The sequence below is a fragment of the Monodelphis domestica genome, chromosome 3 (assembly GCF_027887165.1).
Source record: "Monodelphis domestica isolate mMonDom1 chromosome 3, mMonDom1.pri, whole genome shotgun sequence".
Lineage (NCBI taxonomy): Eukaryota > Metazoa > Chordata > Mammalia > Didelphimorphia > Didelphidae > Monodelphis > Monodelphis domestica.
The window spans coordinates 224,512,443-224,539,730 of NC_077229.1; the positions used below are offsets into that span (position 1 = coordinate 224,512,443).

The 27,288-nt window shown below is 37.7% G+C and overlaps 1 protein-coding gene across 4 annotated transcripts in view; it reads right to left on the bottom strand.

Moving 5' to 3' along the window:
• HSBP1L1 (heat shock factor binding protein 1 like 1) overlaps positions 1–27,288 on the bottom strand; it is a 71,517-nt gene that overhangs the window by 12,081 nt on the left and 32,148 nt on the right. Inside the window, exons 2-4 of one of the 4 annotated variants that reach the window (XR_008917644.1) lie at positions 20,047–20,249; positions 4,288–5,951; positions 2,221–2,341 (exon numbers count right to left, since the gene is read on the bottom strand). Coding sequence is in view for 1 of the 4 variants with exons in the window: in XM_007487825.2 (XP_007487887.1) it covers positions 2,336–2,341; positions 4,288–4,382; positions 5,885–5,951 (168 nt within the window). In the remaining 3 variants the exon portion in view is untranslated. Of the gene's footprint in view, positions 1–280; positions 2,342–4,287; positions 5,952–20,046; positions 20,250–27,288 lie in introns of those variants that run through there. The other 3 variants (XR_008917645.1, XR_008917643.1, XM_007487825.2) reach the window with 3 other exon arrangements.

Sequence of the window (27,288 nt, forward strand, 5' to 3'; positions counted from 1 at the left end):
CCTTCCTTTCTCACTCCCTCCCTCTCTCCCTCTTCTTAGTGTTGATTCTAAGACTGAAGAATAGTAAGGGGTAGACAATTGACTTGCCCAGCGGCACACAGCTAAGAAGTGTCTCAAGGTAGATTTGAACCTAAGACCTCCTGTCTCCAGGCCTGGGGCTTAATCCACTGTGCTACCTAGCTGCCCTACTAATATTTCTTTAAGTGGCTTAGAGATAAAGTTTTTAAAGGCTAGGATTGTTTGGTCTATATACTTTAATGATAATGATTACCAACATAAGTTTAAGTAAAACTCAATTTTATTTCTCATAAGCTAAGTACATATAAAGAAAATATACATTGTTAAATGTTAAAAAACATTAAAATATTAAAAAGCTATAAAGCAACATTAAGTACTAAGAAACAACAATGTACTTAGTGCAATTTACATTTTTCCCCTCACTACTTTTGTAAACATTTTAAAAAATTACACACACAAACTTCAAAGTTCAGAGATAATTATATCTGAACTTTGAAGTTTTTTGTGTGTGTGTGTGACATTTTCACATTTAACTGGTTATTCTAGAGTTAACAGAAACATACCCATTTCTTATATGTAGCAGGCAATTTTTTTATTTTCTGGAATAACCCATTAGGAATTTAAACTTGGGGACATCCAACTACCCTTTTCAAATTTAGGAACAAATTTACTTTTATTAATAATTATAGCACCTTTTGTAATGTGGGGAAAAAAGGGAGAGGGGAATCAGTTCTCATCCTTACTTATGAAAATATATTTATCAATGATATTGTTGGCAAAATTCTTTGAAACTTTAGGTGGTACTTTCTATGTAGGTAAAGTAGCTTTCAGGACACTGGGGTACGTCTTCATTTTATAACTTCAGAAACTGACTTTGCAGGTATTTGTATTTTCCAACAATTTTCTCGGGTATTTCTGGGATAGTACCAGAATTTTTTTTTAAAACCATTACCTTTTGTCTTAGAAATCAATACTGTTTATTGGTTTCAAGGCAGAAGAGTGGTAAGGGCTAGGCAATGGGGGTTAAGTGACTTGCCCAGGGTCACACAGCAAGGAAGTATCTGAGGCCATATTTGAACCCAGGACCTCCCATCTCTAGGCCTGCTCTCAATCCACTGAGCTACCCAGCTATCCTCCTCAGACTTCTTAACTTCCAAATTCCTTCTTCTGAACAAAGGAGGATGTTCAAAAAAACCTACTTTTTGTGATTTGAAATTTAAGACTAATTGTTTGAATACATTTAGAAAATATATTAAGATTTTTATTTAAAGGAAAGAATGTTATTAGATGTTGAAATAGATGTATTCTCTTTTGATATGCTATAAACTATCTCATACTTGTGTTCAGCTGTAGCAGTTCACAACTTAAGTAACTAGGCACAACTTAAGTAACTAGGGTGCTTAAATAACTTTATACATTATACATATGTATTCATGCTTATATGAAGACATTCTCATCTTTGTTAGAACAAGGTGCTAGTGAAAACAATTACTATAGGAAAGTCAGAACAGAATTTGTGAGAAAGGGAGTACTACTTTATAATCATTTCAGATAATTTCCCTACTGGATTTCCCATAAATTGGGTGGATTGATTTTAGATGCATGAACAAGGAGATGTAGAATGTCAGCCTAATACTAGAGATTGGCTTGATTTGGTAATTTCTCTTTAAAAGAACCCATTATATTTTTGATAGCCCAAGATGAACAATGTATTAGTCTGTTTTAGAATCACTAGATAGACCAGTAAATGCGGTTTCTCTTGCTCAGTCAATGTCTTGAAGCTTTTGGACATTTTCACTATGGCAAATTGGGAAGTTAAGACTTTTCCCCGCTGCAGATTAACACTAACCTAATGAGTATTAAGCTATTTGTAATAATGGCTTAGAGGTTTCCTTTAGTTGACTCATTTTAAAAATAGGTATAATTATATCTGCAGTACTTCCCTCATGGGATTCTGCTGAGGTACAAATGTTGTTATACATATTAAAAGTACTTGCACATTTTAAAGCATTATGTAAATTTAAACTATTTTTGATGAAAATATTTATGATTTGTTAAAAGTACTTTCTGAATGATATATTTTATAAACATCAGTCTTAAGGTAATCTAAGAACTAAATTTCTACAAACAAATCTAATTAGTTATTGAAAGACACAGTTCAGGTTGTAATGTTAACTATCGTACCACATTGTATTATCGTACCACATTTACTTAATTTTTCAAACTTGACAAGATTTCACTCATAGGAACAGCTTCTGTGAAGAATCATTATCCAAAGAGAATGTACTTTGTATCTTGTAGCATTGCAGTAATTTCTTCAGGTCTGTATGGGAAAGTTTAAATAGATATCATTTACATCTCTTCATGCATGGTTAGATTAGATAGCTTAAAATTTAATTTTCAGGTTTCTATAATTTAGTTCAATTAAGCTCCTCCTGTGCTTGATGCTGGGGGAGGTACACAGTTGAGACTCCTGTTTTTTATACAGCATACTCATTATCATGGAGAATCAGTCGTATACATAACAAAGAGGAATAGAGGCTGCACCCATGTTTCTATAGCATAGTAAAATCCAAGGTGAGGAAACTCATGCAGGCCTGCACCTTTTCTTCCCCTTTATGGTCTTTGAAGCCCTGTGTACAGAGAGGGAAAGTGACTCATTGAGGCTCATACAGCTAGTATGGATCAGAATTGAAGTTCACAGCCAGGTTTTCCTGGTTCAGAGATCACCTCATTATCCACTATTCCATGTAGCTTCTCATACATCATGGTAATAGTAAGTGCTTTGGAGGAATGAAGAATTGGTGAAATTGGTTTACACTATTCTTGCTTCATCTTTGTTGCTGTAATTTATTGGTCTAGAGATAGCTCCCATCTTCTTAAATGACTTTTAGTAGCTATCTCACTGTTACCTTGAGCTTCTTCATTTGCAACAACCTCCATTGCACTTTGGTCACATATCAGACCTCAACATGTCTTGGAATTATACCATCTCCAAGAACCAGAACTACTTATACTTCTTATTCTCACTCTGATTCATGGTAACCCTCCACTTTTCCCTCTAGGCCCTTGACCTATCCTTATTCTCCCACACTCTTTATCAACATATCCAACATATTTACCTTAGAATGCCTTTTTCTCATTGACCTAGCATTCCTGACTAGCTTTGAGATTAAAGTCCAGCTGTCCAGATTTGCCACTTTTATTCTCCCTTTGGTCCAGACTGTCATTGTCAGAAACTAAACAGTTTTTAACCCCCTATAAATTTGTAGTACCTGACTATAGCTGGGCTTTCATTTTCTGCCCCTTGCTCATACTCTTATTACCTATCTCATTTCCAAAAGCTACCTATTTCAAGCTTCTTTATTGTTGTCTCAAACTCAAATTAGAACTCTATGTTCTTGCAGTAAATGACTCAACTTCCTATTTATCTGACAAGTTTGAAGTCAAAACTTTCCAGCATCTCTTTCCCTGTACCTAGGGCTAATCATTCTACCTAACTTTGATTATTATTGACTATAATCTAGTTATTTCTTATATAAAAGCTAGTTCAGACATTGAAAAATGAACTCTCTTCAATTCAGCATCACTCATGAAAATTTTTGTTAACTGAATTATGACAACTGACACCAAATATCACAGCTAAGCCAGTAATAACTATACATAATTTTTAATGAAATATTCCTGTTTCCAAGTATACATTCTAAAGTTACATGTGAAAAAATTATTTTTCAAATATGTTGTCACAGGTTGGAAATGTAAAACCTATGGAATTCCTCAGATTAAACACTAATTTTTACTAATAAAGTGGTTTTTAAATTTAGCAAAAAAAAAAAACCCTGTACTTTGTATTGCATCCCCATATAATGGAAATGCTATAACATACATCAGAGACTATTATGGACCTAATTTATGAAGTTTTTCTTAAAGGTTATATGAATATATTCTCTTAAAAACTAGCCATTTTCCTAAAATATTCCAACATGATTTCTCTGAGAGTTAAGTATGAAAACATTAAATTCTATTTAAGGAGAAAAAAGCACTTGAGTTCTTTAGGACAGTTACAATTGATAACTATATGGCTAAACCAGAAAATACAAGAAATTTGTCTAGCTTCATAACTCTTGAAATAATTGTAGAGTTCAAGATTTTTATTTTCGTGTGCAGGCAGTAATCTCAGGCTGTAAACAAGTATGTTGTCATTTTTAAAAAGAAGAAAACAAATAATGACCTTTGAAAACATAAAATTAAAAAAAAAATAGATGTTACCATTTGCTCTTTGTCTGTATTCTGGATCCCAGCTTGTACCATGAGATCAGTTACATTGTTCTGTAAGTCATCAATCCGATTCCCCATTTCTTCCAGTATAAAGTTAAGGAGAACTATAATGCAGGTTAATTTCATTAGTGAAATAATGTATATTCAGTACCTTATGGTCATCTTTTGGTTTGCATATCTAATGTCACTTTTGAACTGTTGGCCAAAAAACCCTCTTCAAAGATCATTTTTTCATGAATACTTATAACATTCTAATAATTTCATTAAATTGTAGGTTTTTAAAGTAACAAGAGGAAAAGCAAGTCATAGTAAATTGTTACTTCTACTGTCTAATCGATAGGGGAAAAGTCATATAATTTTTTTCTCCAACTGATGTATTGCCAAATAACTGGAGTAAAAGCATCACCACTGTAGCTTTTAAAGATGAAATCCAATAGATTTAACTCGTTTGGTTGAATGGAATCAGGAATAACATCCAAAGAAATAGAAGTTAACTATGCTATATTTTAATACATGACTAAACATTTTGAGGACTTACTCTTTTTTAACTAAATTGTCTTCCCTAATTGTGTGGGACAAAATCTTTGTCTCTATATATACATGTGCATGCACACACATATTCATTTTAAGATATTTAAGTGCTGATTTCATTATGCCTTAGGATATGTTTTCCTATGAAAACTGATTCCAAAAGTTGGAGTATAAGTTAGTGAGAAATGATTGTACAGATGTTTTTCAGACCAGTACTAAAGAATACGGTTTTTGAAGTGAAGTCAAATTTGCCCTGGGTGAATGTGTTGTTTTTCTTTTGGTTTTATACAGACTGAAAACAGCCTGTTACACTTGACCATTTCCAAGACAAAGCTGTAAAAGGAAGAGTTGAAGCAAACAAATATTTGCATTGCTGAAAAATGTTTAAGGCTTGCTAGTATGAATAATGGGAATTAGATCACATAGAATTAGAGATTTCTTTCTGTAGTACTATGTAAACATGAGATCATAGGCTCATTGACTGAACCTAAAGGTTTTATAGATCAGCCCCTTCAAGGCTTTGCCATATTTCATTTCAGGTCCTCTGACTCCAAATACAGCATTCTTTCTACTGTACCACAATGCCTACTTACAGCTAACTGGGCATAGTAGATAGACTATAGACTAGAGTTAAGAATTTCTGAATTCAAATCCCTTTTCAAGACACATACTAGTTATATGAACAAAGACAAACTATTTACCATCCTTATGTCTCAGATGGTTGGTGGAAGGAGTCTCTACAATAAGAAAGTCACATATCTTTGACATACTGAGGAAAATAAATATGAATTTTTATTTTAACTTGAAAAATATATGCCAGCTTTCTCTTCTTCTTGACTATGAAATAATCTTCCATCCTACAGAAAAATAGTAATACACCTCAGAATGTACCAACCAAATTGCAAAAATATACTTTCCATGAGAAATATGCATACTAGGAATATGGAAGGAAAGAAAATGGCCAGGAATGTTGATCATGAAAACATTTCTTATTCACTTCAGAGAAATTGCAACTTCAGAGAAATACTGTACATTCTTTTAAAACACAAAAGGATATTTTTGAGAGTTATTGTTTCAGTCAGAGCTTGAAAGTGTACCTGAAGTTCCTGTAATAAATGTTCTGCCTGGAAAAAAATAGATCATTGAATATAATATTTAATGCACATTTCTAAATTTTGGGGTAAGACTGCCCAAGGGGAATTGTAAAACTTGCTCAATGATCCCAAGAAATAATCCCAGAAACAAAGACCCTTTCCCCCCCAATACTACTAACAGTCTACCTATGCTGTTGTATGACTTAGTAATAAGCTGGTATAGGACCTAACGAATTAAAAATCACTCAGAAGGCAATGGAGAGGCATAAAGTGTCTATGAGAAGACTGCAAGACATTACAAGGAACTGGAGTAAAAAATGCTGTCAAAGAAAGATATTCTCAAAAAATCCCAAAAAGTTATTTTCATGGCAAGAGCAACACTACATCTAGTCACTACTACTTAAAGTGCTCATAACATTAAAATTTATGGTGTGTATGGATGGAATTTTGCTCCCCAGGGATTTTCTCTCCCAGAATCCCATTTACATATCTATGCTATGTAATAACTGGGAAGATACAAATTTTGTGGAGCTCCACCCTCTCCTCCCAGAAACAGGGCTGTGGAGGTGGGGTAAGGTGAGAGGCAGGAAAATTTTAGTCAGGTTTTATTATGATTATTTCTTTTACTTAAAGTGATTATTAATAAACTTTATAAAACAATATTGGGAGTTATTGGATATTAATCTTATTAGGTTACCTGCTATTTTGTTTAAAGGTAAAGTAAGGGTGTATGGGGTGTTCAGGGAGTGGTAGTATCTCTGGTATGGAGGGCTTGACATGCCCCCTTAGGGCAGCTCTCCAGCCTCTGACCTTCACCTGACACTCAGATCTCACTTGTGGCTCCCAGTAGCTGCTAGCATGTGGCAGCGGCCACACCCCGGGCAGAGGCTTTGACAGGCCCGCTAAACCTTGTGAGGGTAGCCATCGGGTTGTCGACCCCTGGTGAACCAGGGCTTTGCTCACCCAGCATGTGAAGACTGCTTCAGCAGAACAGGTGGAAGAAACCAATAAGAAGGTTCATCGGCTGAGATGGCGACGCAGCAAAGCACTGTGGAGTGCTTAGGGTGTGTTGGAGCACAAAGAGCACAAAGAACACAGCCATCCAATGCAGCTGAGGAAGTCTCCAGGTGTAAAGACTTTTCATACCAATGGACCCAGGCTTCCAAAGCCGAGAGAGGGGGACTGTCTGTGCATCGGCTTTTCCACTTAAATCTCACGCACAAGTATTTTTGTGCACACTCATCTATCCTAACCCTGTCCACCCTCTTCAAGACCTGCGGCGATGGGGGAGTGGCGACGCAACAGGTGGAGGTGACCACTAGCAGTTGTCACGATCTTGCACTTAGGCGGCCCACGGACCAGTGGTCTCTCGGCCGTGTGGGCAGCAGGGATGTTCGGCAGCATCCTGGGCGACTGAGCAGCCCTCTCTAGGACAGCATTGCTCACCCTAATCAAGGGAGGGGACTAGAAAAGGTGTCCTAAACATTGCCTGCCCTACAAACACCCGGTCAGCATACCGTGGCTGGCGGGTCATCCCTTTAAGCAGTCGAAATCAAAGGAAAAATACAAAGAAACTCCTACTAGGAGCATGGAACATCAGGACATTACTTGACAGAGAGAATACCCCAAGACCTGAGAGAACAGTTCTAATTGGTAAAGAACTGGCACGATATAACATCGACATCGCAGCCTTAAGCAAAACACGCTTACCAGAAGAGGGATCACTCAGCGAACCCACCACTGGATACACCTTCTGGAAAGGTAGAGCCTCAAATGAAGATAGAATCCACAGTGTTGGCCTGGCTATCAAGACCAGTTTGCTCAAACAGCTGCCAGACTTGCCTGTGGGCATCAGCGAGAGGCTCATGAAGATCTGTTTGGCTCTCAGCAAAGACTGGTATATCACAATCATCAGCACATATGCCCCAACACTGACCAGCACAGAGGAGACCATTGAGCAGTTCTACTCTGACCTGAGTGCCGTCCTGCACTCAGTGCCCACAAATGACAAGCTGATACTACTGGGAGACTTCAACGCCCGCGTTGGCCAGGACCATGAAAGATGGAAAGGAGTGCTCGGCAAACACGGCGTGGGCAAAATGAACAACGGCTTACTGCTACTCAGCAAATGCTCAGAGTTCGAACTCACCATCACAAACACTGTGTTTTCAGAATGGCGAAGAAATATAAAACAACGTGGATGCACCCACGATCAAAACAGTGGCATCTCATTGACTATATCATTGTATGCCGGCGAGACATCCAGGATGTACAGATCCCCAGAGCCATGAGAGGAGCTGAATGCTGGACAGACCACTGATTATTTAGAGCGACTCTTCAAATGCGCATTGCACCTCACCATCCAAAACGTGCCCAGACAGTTCGCGCATTTTACAACGTGAGTCATCTTAGAGATCCATCTTATTTGCAAACATTCCAGTCCTGCCTGGAGAACAAGCTGTCTGTCAAGGGACCACTCACTGGAAGCTCAACCGAGAAGTGGAACCAGTTCAGAGACGCAGTGAAGGAAACATCAAAGGCAGTACTAGGCCCCAAACAATGCAACCACCAGGACTGGTTCAACGAGAACAACACTGCTATTGAAGACCTATTGAGCAAAAAGAACAAAGCCTTTATGGAGTGGCAAGATAACCCAAATTCTGCTCCTAAAAAGGACAGATTCAAGTCTCTCCAAGCCAGGCGCAGCGTGAGATCAGGAAGATGCAAGACCGATGGTGGGAAAAAAAGGCAGAAGAAATCCAGCGCTTTGCTGATACAAAAAACTACAAACAATTTTTCAGTGCCCTCAAGACTGTCTTTGGGCCATTAAAACCCACCACCACTCCCTTGCTATCTTCTGATGGTGACACTCTCATAAAAGATAAAAAAGGCATCAGCAACAGGTGGAAAGAACACTTCAATCAGCTTCTCAACCGACCCTCTTCAGTCAACCAAAGCGCCCTCGACCAGATCCCCCAAAACCGCACCATTGAACAACTCGACGTCCCTCCTTCAATAGAGGAAGTCCAAAAAGCCATTAAACAAATAAGTGCAGGCAAGGCACCCGGTAAAGACGGGATCCCAACCGAGGTGTATAAGGCCTTAAATGGAAAGGCACTCCAGGCATTCCACATAGTGCTGACCAGCATATGGGAAGAGGAAGACATGCCCCCAGAACTCAGAGATGCCTCCATCGTAGCCCTATACAAGAACAAAGGCTCACGAGCAGCCTGTGACAACTACAGAGGCATCTCACTACTCTCCACTGCTGGAAAGATCCTTGCCCATATACTCAACAGACTCCTGTCATCTGTTTCAGAGCAGAACCTGCCTGAATCACAGTGTGGCTTCCGACCAGATCGCAGCACCATCGACGTGGTCTTCACAGTGAGGCAAATGCAGGAAAACTGAACCTGAGTCTACATTGTCTTCATAGACCTGACAAAGGCATTTGACACAGTGAACAGGGACGCATTGTGGGTGATCCTCAGCAAGCTTGGTTGCCCAGTAAAATTCGTCAAACTGATCCAGCTCTTTCATGTCGACATAACAGGGTAAGTCCTATCTGGTGGAGAGACTTCCAATCGCTTCAACAACTGAAATGGTGTGAAACAAGGCTATGTCCTCGCTCCGGTACTATTCAACCTATACTTCATCCAAGTATTACGACATGCTGTGATGGATCTAGACCTGGGCGTCTACATCAAATACCGACTGGATGGCTCACTAGTCAACCTTTGCCGCCTGACTGCAAAAACAAAGACAACAGAGAGACTCATCCTGGAAGCTCTCTTTGCAGATGACTGTGCTCTCATGGCCCACCAAGAAAATCATCTCCAAACCATTGTGGACAGGTTCTCTACCGCAACAAAACTGTTTGGCCTGACTATCAGCCTCAGCAAAACAGAGGTGCTGTTCCAACCTGCACCAGGGAGGCCAACTAACCAGCCATGCATTACAATCGATGGCACGCAGCTTTCTAACATCAACACTTTCAAGTACCTGGGCAGCACCATCGCCAACGAAGGGTCCCTAGACCACGAGATTAATGCCAGGATCCAAAAGGCCAGCCAGGCACTCGGGAGGCTGCGCTCCAAAGTCCTCCAACACAGCGATGTAAGCACTGCGACGAAGCTCAAAGTGTATAACGCAGTGGTCCTCTGCTTGCTCCTGTATGGTTGCGAGACATGGACACTGTACTGGAAGCACATGAAGCAGTTGGAGCAATTCCACCAAAGCTCTCTCCGGTCAATCATGAGGATCCGATGGCAGGAACGAATCACCAACCAGGAAGTCCTTGACAGAGCCAACTCCACCAGTATCAAAGTCATGGTCCTCCAAACCCAGCTACGATGGCTGGACATGTCATCCGCATGGACCCACAGCAAATACCAAGACAGGTATTCTACGGTGAACTGTCAGCTGGACTCAGGAAACAAGGTCGACCAAAGAAAATATTCAAGGATCAGCTAAAGTCAAACTTGAAATGGGCTGGCATTACACCAAAGCAACTAGAACTCACTGCCTCTGTCAGAAGCAGCTGGCGAACCCACATTAACCATGCCGCCACCACCTTTGACGTCAACGTCTTGCCGCTGCGTGTGAACGCTGACACCAGGCCACAACTACACCTCCCGTAACAACGGGCGTCCCATGCCCCATGTGCCACAAACTTTGCCCCTCAGTCTTTGGACTTCAAAAAACATGAGGGTACATTAATAGATGATAATGCACAAAGACAATTGTCATTCTCGGTCACTAAGAGACTACCACTATACACTAAAGTTTTAAGAAGCCTGTTAACTGTTGTGAGCAGATACCATGTAACATTTGTAAGATGGAACATTTGTGACATGTAACATTTGTGTAACAGATAACAGTTTTCCTTTATCCACAAAGACATTAGGCACAATGTCATGCTAACATGTAAACACACAACATCCCAGCTAATAGATTTATACTTGTGATTATGATAGTGCATACCATACATACCAATTCCCACTTGTTAACATTATTCTTTGAATAATATCTTTAAATTACCAGCTATGTTTTCATAGTTGTTTTACATAGGCTTGCATTTATCCATGCCTTCTGTATCCTTTAGGACTACAATAATGATCTGGCCAAAGAGCCTGTTAAAAGGAGGAAGAGAATCTCCCAGAAATTAAAATCTTCAGGCCTTCATAGGTCAAATAACAATTTGTGGTAGAGCTAAGTTCAGAACTTGTGATTCCTAATAGTGTTCTTTCTAGTACTTTTATGCTTATTTCTTCAACACTAATGTTTATTTTCAAAATAGAATGCTGATTGATAGAAGTGAACTTATTAACAAAGATTTCTAACTGCTCATCTTCCAAGCACCAGAAATACCTCTAGCACTGAAAGTTATATGCAAAGTGAAGTTAATTGCATTTAAAAGAGCATTCAAATAAATGAAGTTAAGAGCATTTAAGTGCATCTGGAAGCTAACTAAGATGGTAGAGTAAAGAATGCTTAGCTCTCCTAAATCCCCCAATGCACACAAAAAGCAAATGAATCACCTTAAAACAAAGGAAAGTTGGAGGAACACATTTCACTGGTGTAAGAGAATAGCCCAGGCTGCACAGCATCTGTAAGAACTTGCAGATCCTGGAGCATCCTATAGGCCTGTTAGAGGCAACAAGCTACAGAATGGGAAGGAACCTAGCCAAAGCCACTCCACAGAGATAGTGAAGGTAGGAAACTTATAAACTCTATTCTAGGATAAGAGAGGAAGCAGAGGGGGAACTAGAACTACAGAGAAGTACCCTCACTTTCACATGATGGAGTGCCTGGGGCAACAGAGCCCAAGGCAGGCAGCCTGCCTACCCTGGCTTGCCAGGGTCAGGGAAAAATGATCCCCTGAGTGGGGATCAGCCCAGCCCACAACAGCAGGGGAAAAAGCAAGAGGTGCTGAATATAGCTAGATAAAACAGCTGCAAACTTTCCCAAAGCAAGCCAGCAGGTCCATTTCCTTGACAGACACTATCAAGAACAAGAGCAGCCATTCCTACGTACAAGCTTGGAGCAACGTGCCTTCTTTCCCTTCCCCATGAATAGAGAAGAGCCTCAACAGATAAAGTAACAGCAGGGGGTAGGGGAGGGAAGTGGGGAGCAACTAGAAAAATGAGGAAAAGACAAAAAAAACCCCATATCTTAGAAAGTTACTTTAGTGATAGGAAAGACCAAAATACAAATGCAGAAAACAACAGTGCCAAAAAGGATACATGTGAAGCCTCAAAGGAAAATGTGAAAGCATGTCAGGTCTCCAGAGAATCCCTGGAAGAACTTGAAAAGAATAAAAACAAAACAAAACCAACAAGAGGACAAACAGAAAAACAAAACTGGGGGGGTATCACTAAAGAAATAAAATGGACCAAATGGAAGTGGAAGGGGAAAAATAAAAGAAGAAAATAACTCTTTAAAGAGTAGAATTAGCTAACTGGAAAAGGAAAGAAAAAAATCAAGGAAGAAAATAGCTTCCTAAAATTTAAAATTGACAAGTAGAAGCTAGTAAAACTATAAGATAGTAGGAAACAAAACAATTTTAAACGTGAAAAAAATAGAAGGAAATCTAAAATACCTCACTGGAAAAAGGGCCAACCTAGAAAATAGATCCAAAAGAGATAATCTTAAGAATCATTGGAAAACCTGAAAGCCATAATCAGAAAAAGAGCCTGGACACTATATTACAAAAAATCATCAAGGAAAATTGCCCCCATGTCCTCAAAAAAGGAAAAAAAATAGAGGTGATCCACAGTATCACCTGAAAAAGACTCCAAAATAAAATCCCCCAATACTGAATTCCAGAACTCCTAGTCCAAGGAAAAAGTATTAGAAGCTACCAGAGGCAAACAATTTAAATATTTAGGAGCCAGGCTTACACATGACCTTGCAGTTTCTACATTAAAGGACCAGAAAGCATGGAATATGATAATCTGTAAAGCAAAGGATCTGGGACTACAATCTACAATTAAATACCCAGCAAAACTAAGCATAATCTTACAAGGGGAAAAAATTAATGTTTAATGAAATAGAGGAATATAAGACTTTCCTGACCTAAAAACCCAGAGATGGAACGAAAATTTGATGAGCAAATTTGACCCTAAAGAGAAGTATAGAAAGGTAAAGTGTATGTGTGGGGGGCCGGCTGGGTTTCTCAGGGGTTAGAGATCCTGGCCCAGAGATGGGAGGTTCTGGGCTTAAATCTGGCCTCAGACACTTCCTAGCTGTGTGACAAGTCATTTAACTCCCATTTCCTAGTCCTTATCACTCTTCTGGCCTTGGAACCACAGCATGGTATTGATTCTAAGATGGAAGATAAGGAATAGGGAAAAAATAAAAAAGGTTAAGTGAAAACTTAAAAGTTTTTGATAAGGTTGAACTGAATACATTGATACTTGGGAAGGTGATAATTGAAATGCGTCTATGGTTCTTGAGAAAGGCAAAATACCTCAAGTATCTAAGATATCTATGAACTTTATTACTACCAGAGCAATGAAAAGGAGTATACATAGAAAGAAGGAAGCTAAATAAGATGGGCTGATTTTTTTTTTAAAGGGATGGGAAAGAGGAGTACATGGAGAGAAAGAAAAAGAGATAGAAGGGAGTAAATTATCTCCCATTAAAAGGTATACAGTAGAGGACAAGATGGGTGGTGGTGGTGGCTATGATTGAACCTTACTCTCATTGAACTAGCTCAAAATAGGAATAACATCCATACTCAGCCAGATATAGAAGCCCATCTTACCCTATAAGGAATTGGAGGGGTAGGGTGAATGAGGAAGGGGAGGGGTGATGAACAAAAAGGAGAGTAAATTGGGGGAAGCAGTCCTCAAAAACAAAACATCTGTGAACAGGGAAAGACTAAAGAGACAGAGAAAGAGAGAAGAATAAATGGGGAAAACAAGATAGAACACATAATTACTAATCAAACTGTGAACGTGAAAGAAATGAACCAGAACTTCACAATTATGCTATTTATCAGAAATATGTGTAAAACAGGGAGACACAAAGTAAAAATAAGAGGCTACAGCAGAATCTACTATGCCTCAGATAAAGTAAAAAAAAGCAGGGGTAGCAATCATGATTTCACACAAAGCAAAAGTGAAAACTGATCTAATCAAAAGAGATAAGAGCGGAAATTAGATCCCGATAAAAGGTACCTTAGACAATGAAACTATCAATATTAACCATATGCACCAAATAGTACAGCATCCATTTTCCCAAAGGAAAAGTTACATGAGTTTCAGGAGAAAATATATAGTAAAACATCACTAGTGGGAGACCTCAACCTTCCCCTCTAAGAAGTAGATAAATCTAACCAAAATAGACAAAAAGAGAGTTAAGGAGATAGACTTTTAGAAAAGCTGGATATTGGACCTCTGGAGAAAACTGAATGGTAATAGAAAGGAATATACCTTTTTCTCAGTAGTACATGGCACTTTCACAAAAATCAACCATATAATTGGGTATAAAAACTTCACATTCAAATATACTCCATAAAGGGCAGTAGAAAGAAAGACTAAAAATTAACTGGAAACAAATAATCTTATTCTAAATAATGAATGTGTCAAAGAACAAATCATAGAAGGAATCATCAATTTCATTAAAGAAATAGACAATGAGAACAGAACATATCAAGATTCACGGGATGTAGTGAAAGCAGTACTTAGAGGGAAATCCATATCTCTTAATGCTTACATCAATAAATTAGGGAAAGAGAACATCAGTGAATTGGGCATGCAACTAAAAAAAACTAGAAAAAGAACAAATTAAAAGTCTCAAATTAAACACCAAATGAGAAATCCTGAAAAGAGAGATTTATAAAACTAAAAGTAAGAAAATCTTGTATTAGTAAATAAGACAAGGAGTTGGTTTTGTGTTTTAAAATAGATAAACCATTGATTAACTTGATTTTTATAAAGAACAAATTTCCAGTATCAAAAATGAAAAAGGTGAAATTGCAACCAAAGTAGAAGAAACTAAAGTAAAATTATCTTGCCCAACTGTATGCCAATAAATCTGACAATCTAAGTAAAATTAATACAAAAATATAACTACTAAGATTAACAAAAAGACAACAAGAATACTTAAAGAACCCCATCTGAGAAAAAGGAAATTTAGCAAACCATCAAAAAACTTCCTAAGAAAAAGACCCCAGAGCCAGAGGAATTTACAAATCAATTTTAGTAAATATTCTAAGAACAATTAACTCCAAAGTAACACAAAATATTTAGAAAAATATGGGAAGAGAGAATCTTTCAAAATTCTTTTTATGGTATTGATCCTTAAAACAATAAGAGCTAAAACAGAGAACGAAAACTATAGATCAATTTCTCTAATGAAAATTAATGTAAAAAATTTAAATAAAATATTAGCAAAGGAAATTACAACATTATATCTGTGAAATTTAGATTTACTTCACCCTACTTATTCTTTAGAATTTTAGCCACGAGGAATGTATATACCCCACTTAAGGATTAAGTGTGGGGGAGGAAAGTCTATGACCCACGTGTGCTAGCAGGTGACAAATCAAAAACAACTGACTCCCCTGGGCAGTCCAAAGCCAAGTTTAAGCCACTATTGGTATATGTAAGACACATGAAGTAACGCAAGAAACTGCCTTTATATTTTGCAGTCACTTCCTGTGAGGGGAACTTGACCATGGAGGAACTTAGGGGTGAGACCTCAGGCTGCTTCCCTTGGATTGGCACATGGTGAGTGAAAAAGCTGACTCTCCTTTCCTTGGCTTTTCTGGAGGCATCAGCCTCTGGAGAGGCCCATCATCTTCAGACCCCTTTTCGATTGGCTTTCTGGAGGCACCAGCCTCTGGAGAGACCCCTCAGCTCCGAGGAGGCCTTGTGGCTGGAAGCTGTGTTAGATTTCATCCTCTGCGCCCCCCTCCCTTCCCCCACCTGGGGCCTAGGTACTCCTCCCTTATTCAGACCAGCTATCTCTCTCTTTTTCCTCTCTCATTTCCTTAATTTCTTCCCTCTATTGTAAATAAACTACCATGAAATCCATTTCTGGCTTGAGTAATTCATTGGGATTTAGTAATTAAATCCCTGGTGACCAACCCAAAATATATTCAGTCCAACTATAAATTTTACCCCTAATAGATCACAAGAACCATACACTACCATCAGGTGAGTTTTATTCCAGGAATGCAGGAATGGCCCAATATTAGGAAAACCATCAGCATTACTGACCATATCGATAATAAAAGCTACAGAAATCACAAGATTATTTCAATAGATACAGAAAAAGTATTTGAAAAAATACTCCACCATTCCTTATTAAAAAAAAAACCAACAAAACAAAACAACAAAGAGAACACTGGAATAAAGAGAAACTTCCTCAAAGTGATAAATGGCATCTATCTAGAACCATCAGCAAGCATTATCTGTAAGACCCCCAATAAGATCAAGAATAAAGCAAAGATGCCCATTATTACCACTATTATTTAATATTATACTAGAAAATGCTCACTATAGCAATAAGAGCAGAAAAATAAAGTAATTAGAATAAACAAGAAAGGAACAAAATTATCACTCTTTACAGATGATATGATAGTATACCTAAAGAACCTAGATAATCAACCAAAAAACTAATACAAATAATTAACAACTTCAGCAAAATCACAGGATACAAAATAATCCGACTGCTTACCACCAACAAAGTCCAACAGTAAGAGATAGAAAAGGAAATCCCATTCAAAATAACTCTCGATGATATAAAATACTTAGCCAATGAAACCCAGAAACTACATAAACACAATTACAAAACACTTTCCATAAATAAAGTCATACCTAAACAGGTGAAAGAATATTAGCAAATTAGCTCATGGATAGGCTGTCAATATAGTGAAAATTATAATCCTACTTAAAATAATTTACTTTTTCAAGACCATACCAATCAAACTACCGCAAAATTATTTCATAGAAATAGAAAAAAATGACAACAATGTTCATCTGCAAGAACAAAAGGCCAAGAATATGAAAGAAGTTAATTAAAAAAAGAAAGAAGAAAGGAGGCCTGGCTGTACTAGATATTAAACTGTACTTATAAAGCAGTAAACATCAAACCAATCTGGAACTCTCTAAGAAACAGAATTATGGATCAGTGGAATAGATTAGGTAATCAACACATGGCATATCCACAGCAACTTACTGTTCAACAAATTCAAAGATCCAAGCTTTTAGGGAAAGAACTCATCTGACAAAAATTGCTGGGAAAAATGAAAAGCAGTAAGGCAGAGATTAGGTATGGACCAACATTTCACAACATACACCAAGATAAAAGTCAAAATGGATACTTAATCTGGAAATAAAGGGTGATAACATAAGTAAATTAGGGGAACATGGAAAAGTTTATCTCTTGCATTTATGAATAAGGGAAGAATTTGTGATCAAACAAGACATAGAACATTACAGAAAATGAAACAGATAATTTTGATTACATTAAATTAAAATGTTTTGCACAAATAAAACCAAATACAAGCAAGATTAGAAGGGAACAACAAATTTGGCGGAAAGTTCCATAGCAAGTATCTGAAAAAAACCTCATTTCTCAGCTATATGGAGAACTCAATCAAATGTATGAATAAAAAGCATTTCCAATTGAAAAATGGTCAAATGATATGAATAGGTAGTCATCAGAGGAAGAGTTTAAAACTATCCATAGTCATGAAAAAATGCTCCACTGTTGATTAGAGAAATGCACATTAAAACAACTCTGAGATACACCTCACACCTACCAGATTGGCTAACATGACTGAAAAAGGAAAACAATAAATGTTGGAGGGGATGTGGGAAACGTGGGACACTAATACACTGTTGATAGAACTGTGAACTGCTATGACTATTCTGGGGAGCAACATGGAATCAGGCTCACAGGGCAACAAAACTATACATCTCCTTTGACCCCACAATACCACTAGTGTGTCTGTCCCTCAAGGAGATAAAATATAAGGGAAAAGGACCAACTGCTCCAAAATGTTTTTAGTAGCTCTTTTTGTAGTGGCAAAAAATTGGAAGCTATGTAGGGTTGTCCATCACTTGGGGACTGGATTAACAAGTTGTGGTATATGGTTGTAATGGAAATACTATTATTGTGTGATAAGGTACAATGAACAGAATAAGCTCAGAAAAACCTGGCAAGGCTTACACAAACTGATGCAAAGTGAAGTGAGCAGAACCAGTAACATAATGTATACAGTAACAGAAATATCATACAATGATCAATTGTGAAGAACTAAACCATTACAGGAAAGCAAGTCTCCAAGATAACCAAAAGGGACTCACGAAGAAAATGCTATCCAGAACCAAAGAAGAAAATAGTGGAATCTGAGTGCAAACTAAAACATGCCATCTTCTACTATATATCCTTCATGAGATTTCTATTGTATATGTGACATGTGTTTTCTATCATGACATGATAAATATGGAAATATATATCATGTTAAAGTATGGGCATAGGCTATATCAGACTATTCACTGCCTCAAGGAAGGATTAGGGAAAGGAGGGAGGGAGGGAGGGAGAGAATCTGAATCTTAAAATGTCAAAAAACAATTGTCAAATATTTCTACATGTAAATAAAGCATTAAAACAGAAAATTATATGTGAAACTGTCAAAAATGAATTATTAATATCTTATTACTTTAAAAAAAATTCCCAGTTTGTAGGATTCATGACACTGGACAGTAATAGAGCATTTGTCTTAGAATATACACAAAATCTAGAATTTAGTATATTATATGTATATCATTATATATCTAGAATCATGTAAATCTAGAATTTAGTATATCATATGAGGATACAGTCAACTTTCAACAATTAAACATGATTCAGACTTGAATTGGGTAAACCTCAGATTATATATAGCTTTGGGGGTGAGAGGTATAATGTTCACTTATTTTTGTAATTGAACCATAGAATCTGCTCTATACTATAAAGACCAAGCAGGTAATCCATTGAGAAGGCAGGTGAAATAGCCAAACTTTAAAATTCTATGTTACAATGTCCAACTCCTGCCATAATTTAGTATTGCATTTAATTAGAACCTAAATTTTAGCTGTCACTTAAGGAGAGGGAAAAGGGAGGGTGTAGTTGGCAAAGGCAATCCAGTTCTTGTCGGAGCAGCCTCACAAATAATATATCCTTTCATTTGGTTGCCAGTTTAGGAAGAAAATGCTGAATCACTGAACTGAAATGTTAACTCACTCCTAGAGAAAGTTAAGTGACCTCTTTATTTTCAGGCAGTCTTTGCCCAAGCCTTCTCTGATAATCATTGCTGTTATGAGAGGCTGGCAGCAAAGAGCCCAAATGCCAATGATGAGGAAGGGCTGAATCCAGGCGGGGGGAGGGGAAGTGAGAACTTGAAAAACTGTATATCATATCAAAATGAAACGAGATATATGGTATCTAGTTCTCAGCTCATCTCTTATTCTGAGCTCAGCTCAGCTCAGCTCAGTTTCTCTAATCTCAGCTCTACTTTTAATTAGAAGGATACTCCTCTGGGATTCAGTCCTCAAATGTAAAAACAAGGAAGTCAAATGATCATCTGGTTCCTTCAGACTCAAAAATTCTATGATAATGATTTTTCATTTATTAAGAATCTCAAGTCCTCACTCCACTCACCTCCCCTTTAGCTTCTGGCTTCCAGATTCCAGTTTCAGGAGGGAGAGCGGAATTGTTATTCTACTTTTGTCAAGATAAAAGGTAAGCCCTCCTCTCTGGTGGAGAACCTTCCCCAGCTTCAGATTCCTAACAGAAAGATATTACATTTCCCTAGAAGCTGGCTCTCATCACCTCGGGCATGCATATGTGTATATAGTTACTGGAGTAAACCAAAAAAATGAAAGATGGTTAAACTCAATTAGGCACTAGACCCCCTGCAGATCTGGGTAGGATTTTCGAGAAAGTAGAGTGCAGGTAATTTCACTTTGTACAAACATCCCCTTTGCTTTACTCCAGAGCTATTAGCGCCTGGCATTGCTATCCCAGATGTCAAGGAAACTGCAACACTCCCAAGAAGAGAGAGGAGGGTAGAAATGGGGACCAGGGGACCCATCAGAGGAGTAAATGGGAAAAGCTCCAAACTTACAAACTCGGTGAGAGCCTGCCCGCTCGGGGTATCGATGTCTGCCATCTGTCACCTTTCACTGCGCAGTCCCTATGCAGTAGGGCCAGCCCCAGCTCAAGTGTGTTGGGGAGAAGAGAAGAAGGCAACAATCAGGCAGCCCTCGGAGCACTCCCCACCAGAGCTAACACAGGCGGCGTCCCGAACAGCAGCCTCCCACTCTCCTGCTGGTGGAAGACAACACCCGCCCAGCGATTTAGCACCCGCCAACACTAACCTAGTCTAACCGCCCTCTCGCCCTCTCGCTCTTCTTGCCCTCCTCCTTCCCCTTCCTGGTGCTGTAATGGAGTTGAGGTAATTCCCACTCACTTTATTTATAAACCCCAAGACAAATAACTCAGTGTGAATGTTAATGAGCTCTTCGAGAGCTAAGAGCAAGCTTATCTACTGGTGCCAAGATCGAGTTTAAAAAGGATTCTCGATAGGAGAAAGTCACACCCAAACTCTGGGTTTCCTCAAGACCCTACCTACTACGGTAGGTGTCTAGGAGTGGCGACTGAATGTGTGATATTAGCAGGGATGGGGCTGTGCCAAACCTGAACCTTCTAGTCTACAGAGTAAAACTCTAAAAGGAGCCTGTATATGTTAGAAGATTTTACGTTCAGCAAGAAAAAAAATAAGAACTAGAATTTAGAAAGTAACCTCCTACACTTTACCTCAAATGACCTAAAAAAAAGTCAAGTAGGGAGCATTTAATTCCCAACCCAGGTTAAAGGTTAAAGAGATTACTAAACACATATACACACATCTGAAAATAATGGATTGCATTATAAGAAATGACAAATATTGGAAATGTAAAGAAAATAGGGAAATATAGGAAGATATGAAAAGAAAATAATACATATTGAGACTATATTTTAAAAAAATAAGCCAGAAACAGAGAGAAAAAAGTATTTAAAGTAAAACAAATCCAAAGGGAACTCAGAAACAGAGAATGTTTTTATTAGCATGAATATATAATTTACATATTTTTAAACAATGTGGAGTTTGTGGTTTTTCACATAATTTTTTATGCATTTGTTTAAATGTTTTTTTTTTTTTGTTGGTAGTGGTGGTTACTAGGTATATCATTTTTTTTAAATGGAAAAAAACCACATAAATGAATACACTCAAATTCTGTAGTTGGCTTATCTGATTGGGATGGCCAAATCAAGAAGGAGATCATCTCTGGACGAAATGACTAGTCCTATAAAAGGTAGGGTGTAAGGATATAATTGGTTGTTACCTTGTATGTTTTCATTTGACTTCTTATTTGCTGTGTGTTGGGAGGGGTTGTTATCTTCTCAAACTGAATACTAGCCCTTCCTTCTACTGAAACCAGGAATGCATCAGGTTTTGCAGCCTAACATTGAAAAGTTTTTTAATGACCTGTTGGAATGCCAAGTAAAGAGCTGTGGTTTCTGTTCTTACATCACAAATAATTAAAGATGTGGCATGAAGGGGGCGGGATGCCTCCTGAGTGAGATTTATTTTTTATTCAAAACTGGCACCCTTGCTAACCTCCTATCTTCTGAAGAATCCTTAAGGAGGGAAGTTGTTTGGATTTGTTATGACATATTATCCAGAGATCAGGAAATAGTCTTTTGATATTTGGTTGCTCTACCCAGCTCCCCACCCAGAGCCTAAAGTATGCAGCCTAATATTCAGCAATCAAGACTTATCCAATTCTGTGCCCTTCTTTACCCATAGTTACAACTAAATATGGAGACTTAAAAAAACCCAAACCCTACATATACCTAATTTGGATTCATGACTTGTAGAATTTATTTCTTTTTCTTTTAACTCTGGCAGATTATTCTCTGTGCTATGAAAATGCATTAAGAAAGGAACAATTTGGACTGGTCATGAATATTCCATTGCCTTGTTCCTTTAAGGGGGCCATGCATTGATTGGGGATTTGGGCTTTAAATGATCACTCTACTGCAAATATTAATAATATGGATATATGTATAACCCAGTGGAATTACTTGTCAGCTCTGGGAGGGGTAGGAAAAAGGGGAGGGAAAGAACATGAATTATGTAACCATGGAAATAAAGTGTAAATTAATTAATTAAAAAATAAAGAGGCCATGCATGATGAAGTAATTCTTATGAAGTATCTTATGGTCACCTAGTGGAGTTGCCCCCTTTTCAAAACTATTTTATACATATACAAAGCTATATAAAACTGATAATCTGATTAGTCAAGCTCTGTTTCTTCTTGCTATATAAACATATTGTGATAGCTCAAGTTGTATCAGTCAAATAACAAGATTTGTTAAGGGCCTACTATGTTGTAGACAGTTGGACTGTGAATTACAATACTAAGTAAGTTTGTATGTTCCTATGAATATCACTGTATTTTATTCCAGAGATCAAAGAAAGAGAAGGACCCATATTGTATGAAAATATTTATAGTAGCTGTTTTGGGGGTACCAAAGAATTACAAACTGAGTAGTGCCCATCAATTGGTGAATGACTGAACAAGTTATGGTATATATGCACAATTCCAAAGAATTCATAATGAGATATGATAACCATCTCCAGATAATCCTTACTTCTTTCCTTCCTTTTTCCGGGTTAATGTGGTGATTTTTTTTCATGACCATACATTATAATGGATTTTGTTTTTCTTGCCTCATTGAGAAGGTGGGAAGAAGGGGGAGGAGAGAATGAGAGAATTTGGAACTGACATAAATTAAATAACATAAAATAAAACATAAATTACATAAAATAGAATTTCAAAATAAAATAAAGACAAAAAACCCAACCAAATTGTGGTGTATGAAAAGTGATAGAATACTGTGCTATAAAAAAACTATGAATGAGTTGGCTTCAGAGAAGTCTGGGAACACTTGTATAAACTGATGTAAAGAGAAATGGGCAAATCCAGGAGAACAGCAATATTGTTAAAATAAATAACTTTGAAAGACTTTATAACTGTTCAACACAATTATTAGCCACCCGCTGCAAAGAATTCATGATGAAAAGTGTTATCCACCTTGAGTTTAGAAAACAGTTCAGAGTTGTAAGAATTAAATTAATGTCCAATACTCCAAGTATTAATTTTGTAAAGTTTATTAATAAACCACTTGAAGTAGAAGGAATAAAAAGGAAACAGAAGTATAAAAATCTAATTAACAAAAGTAAAAAAAACCTCTCCTGGCTATCAAAAAAGCAGGTGAGTGAGAGGCGGGGCTACACAAAATTTATATCCTGCCTATCTCAGTATATAACATAAGGAGGGTGGTGTTCTGGGAATTGTAGTTCTGGGGTTTGGATTCCAATTACAACTCCCCCCATTCCTATGGAAAATGAACATGTAGAAATCTCCCAGATTTACATGTCTAATTTCCCCATGGAATCAGTACACATAACCAACTTACCTCTCTAAAGATCTTCAACTAGAGAAACATACAATATTGCACTTTCTAAGGGGAAATTACAATAATTTAGGGACAAGAGGGAAATAGAAGAGAGAGAGAACAAAACCAGTGTTTGCTAGTTTCAATGACAAAAAACCCCAACAAAATCATTTGGGGGCAGTCCCCTTTGGCATAAGAGTTTACATTCAGAATAAATGTGTTCAACCCCCTTCAGTTCAATCAATTACAACCTAAAGTTCATTCTGGATCTTCTGATGCTTTCCCCAAATAGTTTATTTTCCAGATTCAAAGAGTTAGTGTGCTTCTTTTCCTGAAAAATTTCTAAAAAAAATCTAAATCTTGAATTTTATAAAAAGTATACAGAGTGAAGCATACTTTTTTGGGGGGGGGGGCATGGCCAAAGTAGACATTAGTTTTGATTAATAATCTGTATTCACAACTTTTTTTTCTCGACTTTTCAAAGGGTGGGACGGGGGAATTGGGAGGGAAAGAATTCAGAACTGAAAATAAAATAAAACTGATTTTTTGAAAAAAGCAGAGATATAGAAAGTACCAAGTTTATACTCTCTTTAGAATTTTCTAAAATTTTGGCTTACTCAAATCTGAAGGCATCTCTTCCCTTCCCTCTCCTGCCCTCTGCTGGAAAAAAGAAAATGCTCAAAGGTGTTGAATAAAACTGTGACACTCCCTCCATTCATGAGTCAGAGCATAAACCAGTGATGGCAAATGTTTTAGAGATGGAGTGCTAGGCCCTGCCCCCACCCTACTCCCCCAGACTAAGTGCCATGCCCCTCCCCTTCCACTAAGTGCCAAGCATGCCACACCCACCCTTACCCTATACAAGGGAGGAAGAAAGTGCTCCCCTTGGGCTGCTGGGTGGGTGAAATGAGTAATGTCCTCCGGGAGTATAGAGAGGGGGAGGAGTATGGCTCAAGCACTATGCTCCCCTCCAGCTCTGCTGCTGTGAGCCACCCACCTTATCCCCTCTGTGCTCCCATTGGGCTGCTGGGAAGAGGGACAGATAATGTGAAAAAATGTTAATCAAGGTGGAGAGGGGGGAAGGGAGCAGCTCTGCCAAAGTCCTTCTTCCTTTATAGTAACGAACTCTTGGGGAGGGGGGGCAGGAGGACAATCTTGTGCTCAGACAGCTCTTTGAATGCCTGCTTTGGCACTTGTGCTATAGGTTTGCCATCACTGGCATAGACAATAGACTATGAACATTGGAAGGGGTCTTAGGATCATCTATCCAAGTTCCTCACTTTACAAATGAGGAAACAGGTTCAAAGGAGTGAGACTGAGAATGCCCAAGGTCATACAAATAAAAAGTTCTTGTTTGCCTTCTCATTTCATATATTCTTTGCTTATTTGTTTCATTTAAATTCTAGAATCATGAGGCAAGAATCAACTGCCCTGACACTTACCTGATATCCATCTTAGTAGCATTAAACTCAGTATAGTTTGTAAAAATAAGAGGTAAGGGGTTAGGTAGCACAGTGGATAGAGTGCCAGGTCTGGTGTTGGGAGGTCTTGGATTCAAATCTGGTTCAAATCTCAGACACTTCCTAGCTGTGTGACCCTGGGCAAATCAGTTAACCTCAAATTGCCTAGAATCAATACTGATTCTAAGATGAAAAGTAAGGGTTTTAAAACAAGGCTAAGGTAGAATGGAGACAGACCCATTATCATGGAAATGAGTCTTCTAACATCATTTTGTTGATAAAATATTTAATCTCAGAAGCTATATAAAAGGAATCAAAATATCTATGATGTGATGGGTAATTTGAGTTGGTTTATTGAAAATTAGTTTAAAGATGAAACATTATCTTTCTGTTTCATGAACTTTAAACCTGAGAATTACAAACAAATGCATTTTGTTGTTGTTATTTGACTTATTTGACTTATTTTTATATTTATTATATTTGACTTATTTATGGGGGCACATCCTCCACTAAAAGATCTGGAACTGAAAGCCTTAGAGGGTTGCCCAGGGTATTTAATAGATTAGGTGACTTGCCCAACCTCTACTAGCTAGTGTGTGTCAGAAGCCAAAATTGAACCCATACAATTGTAAAGTACTCCACTCAATTAAAATAATTCAACACAAACAATAAGCATGTATGTATATAGAAATAAACATCTACTTGTAGATATAGATAGTTAAGGAGGGACTGGATTTATGATTTCACTAATATACCTCTATCAATGCAATGTAGCATCTAAGTAATTTATAATCAGAGAATTTTCTATCCTAGAGCACTGAGGGGTTAAGCGACTTACTTGCCCAAGACAACATAGTTAATCTATGTCAGAAGTAGGATCAATATACATATGCATACACAGTTATTTGGCTTTGAATTTAAAGGAAAATTTTATGAGGGTCTTTCTTTGACTAAATAGTTCAGGTGAATGTCAAAGATATTTTAGAGGTAGAATCAACTACAGTCTAAATACAACCCAGTGACACAGGTTTCCTTGCTGTTCATTGTATGAGATACTGCTTTCCTGATTCCAGGTATTTTCATTGGCTGCTTCTTGGGCCTTGAATTCTCTCTTTCCTCTTTGCTTCCTCATGGCTTCCCTAGTTTTTATTCATGTCCTAGCTAAAACCCCACCTTCTACAAGAATTCTTTTCTGATTCCTCTTTTTTTCTTTTCTTTTCTTTTTTAAATATATTTTATTTGATCATTTCCAAGCACTGATTCCTCTTAATGCTAGTAACTTCCCTGGAGTGATCATCTTCTATTTATCCTGTATATAGTTATCTTATTTGTAAATAGTTTGCATGTTGTCTCCCCCATTAGACTGTATGTTGCTTGAGAGCAGGGGCTGTATTTCTCCCACCTCCCCTAAATCCTTACCTTTTATCTTAATATCATTTCTAAGACAGTGGCAAGGGGTAAGAAATGTCTGAAGCCAGATCTGATCCCAGATCCTCTAGACTCCAGTGTGCTACCTAGCTGTTTCAGTCTTTTGTCCTTTTTCATATCCCCAGAATTTAGCACACTAATTGGCACATAATAAGTGAATAAATGTTTATTGAATTTGCTTATCTACTTGGCAACCCATTATTCATAGGGAATAGGAAAGAGGGGAGAGACAAACTGACTTTGGGTGGTAGAAATGTGGTAAATTAGGATGAGAAGTTGGTTTCTGCAAGAAAGTGATAAGTTTAGCTAGGAATACATTAAGTTTGAGGTGTTAGATCTCCATATAGATATATTTAGCAGGCAGTTAGAAACATGGACCCTTACCTGAACTCCAATTTTGCTCCTAGGCATTGTTTTCTATCATTTGATCAATCCATTACTACATACTGATCTCCTTTATCTTCCCTAAATATAAACAAACCAGTGAAATGACTCTGACCTCTTAAATACACAGAATATACAATAATCATTTATTAGCAGCTAATTCAGTTCCAAGACTGCACATATAGAATTCGTGCTTGAAACACAGGACTAGACTCCTAGTCCTAAAGTTCTTGAAACCTCAGAACCTGCAACCACTCTCTGACTACATGCCCAGAACTTCCAGCTTCAGTATAAACCCTATCATAGGTAGGCTAGCATAGCTATTACTAGCTATGGTGGTTTCTTATAGTCCTTAATGTCTTCTTTTGTTAGCACTTAACACAGTGCTTAATAAAGTTTGACTGAACCAATAAAATCTGAGCATAGCAAAAGTATGATCAAGCTTGTCCACAAATAAGAGATATGAAAAGACATTTCCTCTGTCTTTCCTATTCTTTACAGAGGTGGAGGACTATGGGTATGAAGAACTTCACTATAACATCAGACTTTTGGGATATGTTGGTTAGTTCTAGTGAATTTTTTTTTATCCT